This window comes from Aspergillus eucalypticola (assembly GCF_003184535.1).
Source record: "Aspergillus eucalypticola CBS 122712 chromosome Unknown BO83scaffold_3, whole genome shotgun sequence".
In the NCBI taxonomy this organism is placed as follows: domain Eukaryota; kingdom Fungi; phylum Ascomycota; class Eurotiomycetes; order Eurotiales; family Aspergillaceae; genus Aspergillus; species Aspergillus eucalypticola.
In genome coordinates, this window is record NW_020290277.1 from 1,542,186 (window position 1) to 1,549,428 (window position 7,243).

Genomic DNA, 7,243 nt, shown 5'->3' on the forward strand with positions numbered 1-7,243 from the left:
TTCGGTTGGCTGATTTCAATGAAACCAAGGCAGCACAGGAGACCCCCCAAGACTCGCAATTCCTCATAGTCCGATGGGTCGACACTGCACCAGGTCGACTTCGGCCAACTGCTCCAGCCACTGTTCATTCATCTCCAAGTGCAGCTTCCCTTTTGGATCGGTTGACTCCCGCCTTGGGATGTGAGACGTAAACTTTTTCCCAGGACCCATGAATGGTTTGCATCTACCATCCCACCCTGTTGTCCCCGGCACCGTAGCATCCCTGTAAGAGGTCACGACAGGGTGGACTCGAGGCGATGGGCCGTCCAGATAACTAGTAGCATCTGCGCGAGTCTTACCATGGATTAGATAGATCTGCTGGGGTGGCACGGGAGTATCCGGCGGAGTAGCTCCGTGAATGGGTCGGGGAAATAGACAAAGCAAAGGGGGACGAGGGAAGTTGGAGGTGGTAAGAATAAGAAATGTCCTACTGCAACTGGCCCAGTTACAAATTCCAGGAAAGGAATGAACTAAGGACGTAAAGAATTAATGGTATCATACAATCACAGGCAGACAGACTTGGCATCTTGACCTTGCTTTAGGGTACAAGTCTACGGTACAGTATTTAACATGTGTAACTTTGTGTCCTGTAGACAATTCTTTCTCTTTTTTTGTTCTGGATAACGCTTCATATAATTATCGTAACCGGCGTCATACAGGTCCACAAAGCAAGACAAGATGTCATCGCCACAGCGGAATTTTTCAACGCTTTTATTTTTCCGGCAGCCTACATCACTTACCATGCCACATCTACTGGAGGGCACGGCGGCGGTCACGCTCCTCGGCGATGGAGAGCTTGACACCCTTGCCCTTGGGCAGGGAGATCCAGGGCTTGTCCTGACCGATGACGAAGACGTTGGACTCACGGGTGGCGAAGGTGTTGTCAATAGCGTCCTTGATGTGGACGATGTTGAAACCACCATCGTGGCGCTCACGGTGGGTGACGACACCGACACGACCCATGTTACGACCACCGGTGGCCATGGCGACAACACCAGTGTCGAACTTGACGAAGTCGGCGATCTTGCCAGTGGCAATGTCGATCTTCACGGTGTCGTTAACCTTGATGGCGGGGTCGGGGTAACGGATGCTATAAGAAAAGCCCTTGTTAGCACGCTTTGTTCTCACGTTGCGGCTCCTTACTGTGTTCCAGCAAAGAACTGCGATTCTAGTTCTGTCGTCCTCCGCCGATCAACCAAAGCTTGGTCCAACGACTGAATGACGCGGAACTTGTAGAGAGTATGCACTCACGTTCTCGCATCGTGCGTAACCAAGAATGGGATCCCGCCCTTGCCGAGCTGAACACGCTTGACCTTGCAGAGCTTGTACTCGGCCTCCTCAGCCTGGATGCGGTGGACGGTGAAGCGACCCTTGGTGTCGTAGATGAGACGGAAGTTCTCGCCGGTCTTCTCGATGCCGATGACGTCCATGAAACCAGCGGGGTAGGTAGGGTCGGTGCGGACCTTGCCGTCGACCTTGATCAGACGCTGCATCATGATCGCCTTGGTCTCACGGCCGTTAAGGGCGTACTTGAGACTAAAAACCTGTCAGTCCACCGATTCCCCATATTCTCTTCGATTCATTCGTAATCGTTGGATGGCTCGTACCGGTTGCGGATGAAGACGATCAGGGGCAGGCAGTCCCGGAGCTTGTGAGGACCGGGGGAGGCCTTGGGGGCGTAGGTTCCGGACATCTTGTCCAGGAGCCAGTGAGAAGGCGCGCTAAGGCGCTTCTGGTGCTTCTTACTGTACGAACATGGTGGTTAGTATTCAACTCCTCAAGATCTTCAATTCTTCTGCCGTAGCGAGGAAAAAACCGGTGAAAACGCAATTCCACCGATGATCTCGCTTCGCGCAATAAGAATAGCGTAGGGCGTGTAACTCACGGTCCGCGAGGCATCTTGGCTGCTTTGTCGACTTGAACCGGTTAGTTGTCGAAGTGTCGCGAGGAAAAGAAGGAGACGGAACAAGGACTTCAGCAGCTGATATCCAGCCCATCTGCATTTTTCGCTTAGCGGCTGGTGCCAGCGGGGCTTAGCCCTAGCACTAGTACCGTTCTTTAGGCCAGCCCCACTAGTCCCGACCAGTACTAGCCTGGTGGGTCACATGATTTACATAAGCAATGCTGGGTCTAGGCTTCTTTTAGTAGTATCGGGCTATTGTTCAATGCTTTTTGCTTTTAGTAACTGAAATATCTAGAAACAAAAGGATATCTGACGCCGTCTAATCGCTATATGCCATAGATCTCTTCACACGTTTAGATGTAGCCCTTGATGACAGCAACCTCCGCGTTGAGGATGGACGATCCAGCAGCACCGATAACGGTGTTGTGCGAAAGAGCAGCAAAGCGGAGATCGAAATAGCCACCCTCGTTGCCGTCGCGCACCCGTCCAACGCTAACGGTGTAACCCTTGGAGATGTCCCGGTCCAGTCTAGGCTGGGGTCTGTCGGGCTCGTCGAACACCCGGATAGCCTGCGCGGGTGCAGAAGGAGCGCCCAGCTTCTGAGCCTCCGACTGGTACTCCCTCATGGCCTGGGCCACCTGCTCTGCGCTGGGAGCGGGGCGGTTCTTGAAGCGCAAGGAAACAAACGCCATGTGACCGTCAGTGACTCCAACACGAGTGCAAGTGGCGCCAACACGGAGACCGGACTGCTCTTCGAAAGCAGTAGCATCGGCGTTCAAAGAGCCCAAGATCTTCTGGGCTTCGTTCTCAAGCTTGTCTTCCTCACCGCTGATGAAAGGAATGACATTGTCCAGGATGTCCATGCTGGGAACACCCGGGTAACCAGCTCCAGAGAGAGCCTGCTCGGTGAAGACTTCCACCTCCTCAACGGGTCCAAACTTGGCCTGCAGGGCAGCGAACGGGATGACAACACCAATGACAGCGCAGTTGGAGTTGCAAACCAAGAATCCCTTCTTCAGGCCGAAGTGTTTGCGCTGGTGAGGGATGAGGTCCAGGTGGTGGGGGTTGACGGTGGGGACGACGAGAGGGACGAGAGGGTGCTTGCGGTAGTTCTTCGCATTCGAGAAAACGGGGATATCGGCCTTGATGAATTCCATCTCTGTAACAGTTGTGATCAGCAGGTAGTATTGTCGCCTGGGCAAAGAACCACATACCAACGTCACCCGCAATGTCGCTGTTGAGTCCAGAGAAGACGAGATCGCAGTCAGCGAACTGTTCAGCCTTGCAGTCGCGAAGGACGAGTGTGCTAAGCTTCTCCGACATAGCCGTAGACTGCTTCCACCTCACGGCATCCTTGTACTGTTTGCCCGCAGAACGCTCAGACGCACCGACGGCGTGCAGCTCCAGGAAAGGGTGGTCAGCAAGCAGGAGGATAAACCGCTGGCCCACGGAGCCGGTGGCGCCCAAAACACCTGGATGTTATTAGCACTGCAGCCACAGACGAATCGCCAGTGTTGTATATCCATACCGCACTTCTTCTTAGGATATGAGGCCATTTTGTTTGATATCGAGGTGGTCGCTCTGCGATTCTCGTGATCTGATAGTTGTCAATTACTCGTCTTTGACAGTCAATGAGACAACGATGGATGATTTAAACAAAAGCATTGGCATCAAAAATCTCAATTGGAACATGCTCACGGGGAGACATAGCCAACTTCCGGTTGCAGCGCCTTAACCGACGGAGCCCCGCAAGGGATGAAAGCACAGTTGTATCTCCACCATAGGCATTTTTGAAGATTGTGACACGATAGACAAACAGGTCGCTTTGCAATAGCCACAATGTGATTGAACTATGAGCAAATTAAACGAAATGCACTCACCTCTTGGACAATGATGCGGAAGTTGGAGAGGAACAAGAGTGGCGTTACCGATTAAAACTGCGATATCGCTCCGGAGCACATCTGCCCCGCTGTGACTCAGCCCTCACTAGTGACTGACTAACCACTCCGTAGCATTCTCCGCCAATTTGATTGGTCAATTGCTCCGATCTTATAGAAATGTGAATGGCATCATTCTAGGGCCTCGAACTAGACCATAAATGGATGGGGTCAATATAGTTGAAAGTGACATAGTTGCTATGAAACTAGCCATTGATATGTACAGCCTTTTGTCTGCCCTATTTACGATGCATATGCCATCCTCAGCTGAGAGAACAGATTGCGCCATCTATGCTTCGTCCTCATAATCGAAGATCTTGCCAGGGTTCAATAACCAGTGTGGATCGAGGGACTTCTTGATGGAACGCATAATTTCAATCGTGGCTGGGCCAAGCTCCTTTTTCAGTGAATTTTTCTTGCCCAATCCCACACCATGTTCACCCTGAAAACTGGTCAGTCATGCTTTCAGGTACAAGTTCAGGTTGCTGATGTCTTACAGTGCAAGAGCCTTCCATTTCCAATGCACGATCAACCATGTCGTATACAACCTTTTCTACTCGCTCCCTTTCTTCTTGAATAGTGCGGTCATATAAGATACTTGCGTGGAAGTTGCCATCTCCAATATGCCCAAGGATACTGGCAAAGATTCCCAGGTCATCGAGTTCTTTCTTGGAGATTTCTACTATAATTAGCTAAAATCCAGGTATTGGGTTTTAAAAAGCATACCAATAATGTCTGGCAATCTAGAGATCGGTACCGAAACGTCGGTTGACCACACTTCGGATCCTCGCTCTCTTAGTGCCAGCATACTCCAGAGCGATTGTTTCGCGCAGACCATAAATCATGTGCTTCTCGCTCGTCTCTTGCAAATTCGAACGAGCTTGCGTTGTTGTTCTTTGCTAGTGCTTTAGTCAGGTTAATACTATCCGCGACCCCGGCCTTGGTGCCGGAGAACTTGAAGAATAGAGTGGGCAATTTCTTCCATGTTCTTCCAGTTCCTCCGGCGCGGTTGATGACATCCATCTGTATCTCATCAAGAATCTCCATACACTGTACTTGAATGCCTTTTCGAACAAGCTGCATGGCAGTGGATGCCGCATCACGTACAGTGGGGAAGGTCACCACACCGACACGAGTCTGCTCTGGAATTGCGTCAATTTCAGAGTCGCTTCAGTCACAATACCAAGTGTTCCTTCAGACCCAACAAACATGCCTGTCAGGTTATACCCGGCTGAAGTTTTGCGTGGACGGCGGCGTGTTTTGATGACACGGCCATCTGCCAGCACGACAGTAAGGTTAATTACCCAATCTTTCATGGTCCCGTATCTCACGGCATTGGTTCCACTGCAGTTTGTTCCAATCATACCACCTATCATTGCAGACGTCCAGGGTCAACCGTCTATTCAATGGATGGATCTGAATGAGAAGATTAAGGACAGCGGCCTTTCTTCCCCGTTGACCCTGGACCGTCTGCAATGATAGGTGGTATGATGGAACAAACTGCAGTGGAACCAATGCCGTGAGATACGGGACCATGAAAGATTGGTAATTAACCTTACTGTCGTGCTGGCAGATGGCCGTGTCATCAAAACACGCCGCCGTCCACGCAAAACTTCAGCCGGGTATAACCTGACAGGCATGTTTGTTGGGTCTGAAGGAACACTTGGTATTGTGACTGAAGCGACTCTGAAATTGACGCCAATTCCAGAGCAGACTCGTGTCGGTGTGGTGACCTTCCCCACTGTACGTGATGCGGCATCCACTGCCATGCAGCTTGTTCGAAAGGCATTCAAGTACAGGTATGGAGATTCTTGATGAGATACAGATGGATGTCATCAACCGCGCCGGAGGAACTGGAAGAACATGGAAGAAATTGCCCACTCTATTCTTCAAGTTCTCCGGCACCAAGGCCGGGTCGCGGATAGTATTAACCTGACTAAAGCACTAGCAAAGAACAACAACGCAAGCTCGTTCGAATTTGCAAGAGACGAGCGAGAAGCACATGATTTATGGTCTGCGCGAAAACAATCGCTCTGGAGTATGCTGGCACTAAGAGAGCGAGATCCGAAGTGTGGTCAACCGACGTTTCGGTACCGATCTCTAGATTGCCAGACATTATTGGTATGCTTTTTAAAACCCAATACCTGGATTTTAGCTAATTATAGTAGAAATCTCCAAGAAAGAACTCGATGACCTGGAATCTTTGCCAGTATCCTTGGCATATTGGAGATGGCAACTTCCACGCAAGTATCTTATATGACCGCACTATTCAAGAAGAAAGGGAGCGAGTAGAAAAGGTTGTATACGACATGGTTGATCGTGCATTGGAAATGGAAGGCTCTTGCACTGTAAGACATCAGCAACCTGAACTTGTACCTGAAAGCATGACTGACCAGTTTTCAGGGTGAACATGGTGTGGATTGGGCAAGAAAAATTCACTGAAAAAGGAGCTTGGCCCAGCCACGATTGAAATTATGCGTTCCATCAAGAAGTCCCTCGATCCACACTGGTATTGAACCCTGGCAAGATCTTCGATTATGAGGACGAAGCATAGATGGCGCAATCTGTTCTCTCAGCTGAGGATGGCATATGCATCGTAAATAGGGCAGACAAAAGGCTGTACATATCAATGCTAGTTTCATAGCAACTATGTCACTTTCAACTATATTGACCCCATCCATTTATGGTCTAGTTCGAGCCCTAGAATGATGCCATTCACATTTCTATAAGATCGGAGCAATTGACCAATCAATTGGCGGAGAATGCTACGGAGTGGTTAGTCAGTCACTAGTGAGGGCTGAGTCACAGCGGGGCAGATGTGCTCCGGAGCGATATCGCAGTTTAATCGGTAACGCCACTCTTGTTCCTCTCCCAACTTCCGCATCATTGTCCAAGAGGTGAGTGCATTTCGTTAATTTGCTCATAGTTCAATCACATTGTGGCTATTGCAAAGCGACCTGTTTGTCTATCGTGTCACAATCTTCAAAAATGCCTATGGTGGAGATACAACTGTGCTTTCATCCCTTGCGGGGCTCCGTCGGTTAAGGCGCTGCAACCGGAAGTTGGCTATGTCTCCCCGTGAGCATGTTCCAATTGAGATTTTTGATGCCAATGCTTTTGTTTAAATCATCCATCGTTGTCTCATTGACTGTCAAAGACGAGTAATTGACAACTATCAGATCACGAGAATCGCAGAGCGACCACCTCGATATCAAACAAAATGGCCTCATATCCTAAGAAGAAGTGCGGTATGGATATACAACACTGGCGATTCGTCTGTGGCTGCAGTGCTAATAACATCCAGGTGTTTTGGGCGCCACCGGCTCCGTGGGCCAGCGGTTTATCCTCCTGCTTGCTGACCACC

At 50.1% G+C, this 7,243-nt stretch overlaps 3 protein-coding genes across 3 annotated transcripts; all 3 read right to left on the bottom strand.

Annotated features, from left to right (window-relative positions):
* Positions 1-789: 789 nt before the first annotated feature.
* Positions 790-2,009, bottom strand: BO83DRAFT_434378 (40S ribosomal protein eS4; the record flags this gene model as incomplete). The annotated part of the gene is made up of 4 exons (XM_025535790.1): positions 1,925-2,009; positions 1,647-1,784; positions 1,291-1,575; positions 790-1,129 (listed from the first exon to the last, which is right to left on the bottom strand). The coding sequence occupies exons 1-4, from the start codon at positions 1,936-1,938 to the stop codon at positions 790-792; spliced, it is 777 nt and encodes a 258-aa protein (XP_025392473.1). The 5' UTR covers positions 1,939-2,009.
* Positions 2,010-2,194: 185 nt separating this feature from the next.
* Positions 2,195-3,823, bottom strand: BO83DRAFT_375179 (aspartate-semialdehyde dehydrogenase family protein). The gene is made up of 3 exons (XM_025530395.1): positions 3,471-3,823; positions 3,157-3,414; positions 2,195-3,101 (listed from the first exon to the last, which is right to left on the bottom strand). The coding sequence occupies exons 1-3, from the start codon at positions 3,496-3,498 to the stop codon at positions 2,296-2,298; spliced, it is 1,092 nt and encodes a 363-aa protein (XP_025392474.1). The 5' UTR covers positions 3,499-3,823; the 3' UTR covers positions 2,195-2,295.
* Positions 3,824-4,049: 226 nt separating this feature from the next.
* Positions 4,050-5,255, bottom strand: BO83DRAFT_454915 (FAD-binding oxidoreductase; the record flags this gene model as incomplete). Its single annotated transcript, XM_025537005.1, has 5 exons — positions 4,050-4,321; positions 4,377-4,558; positions 4,606-4,688; positions 4,715-5,016; positions 5,058-5,255. 5 exons carry the CDS (start codon positions 5,253-5,255, stop codon positions 4,169-4,171), a joined length of 918 nt encoding a protein of 305 aa, XP_025392475.1. The 3' UTR covers positions 4,050-4,168.
* Between the last annotated feature and the right edge of the window lie 1,988 nt (positions 5,256-7,243).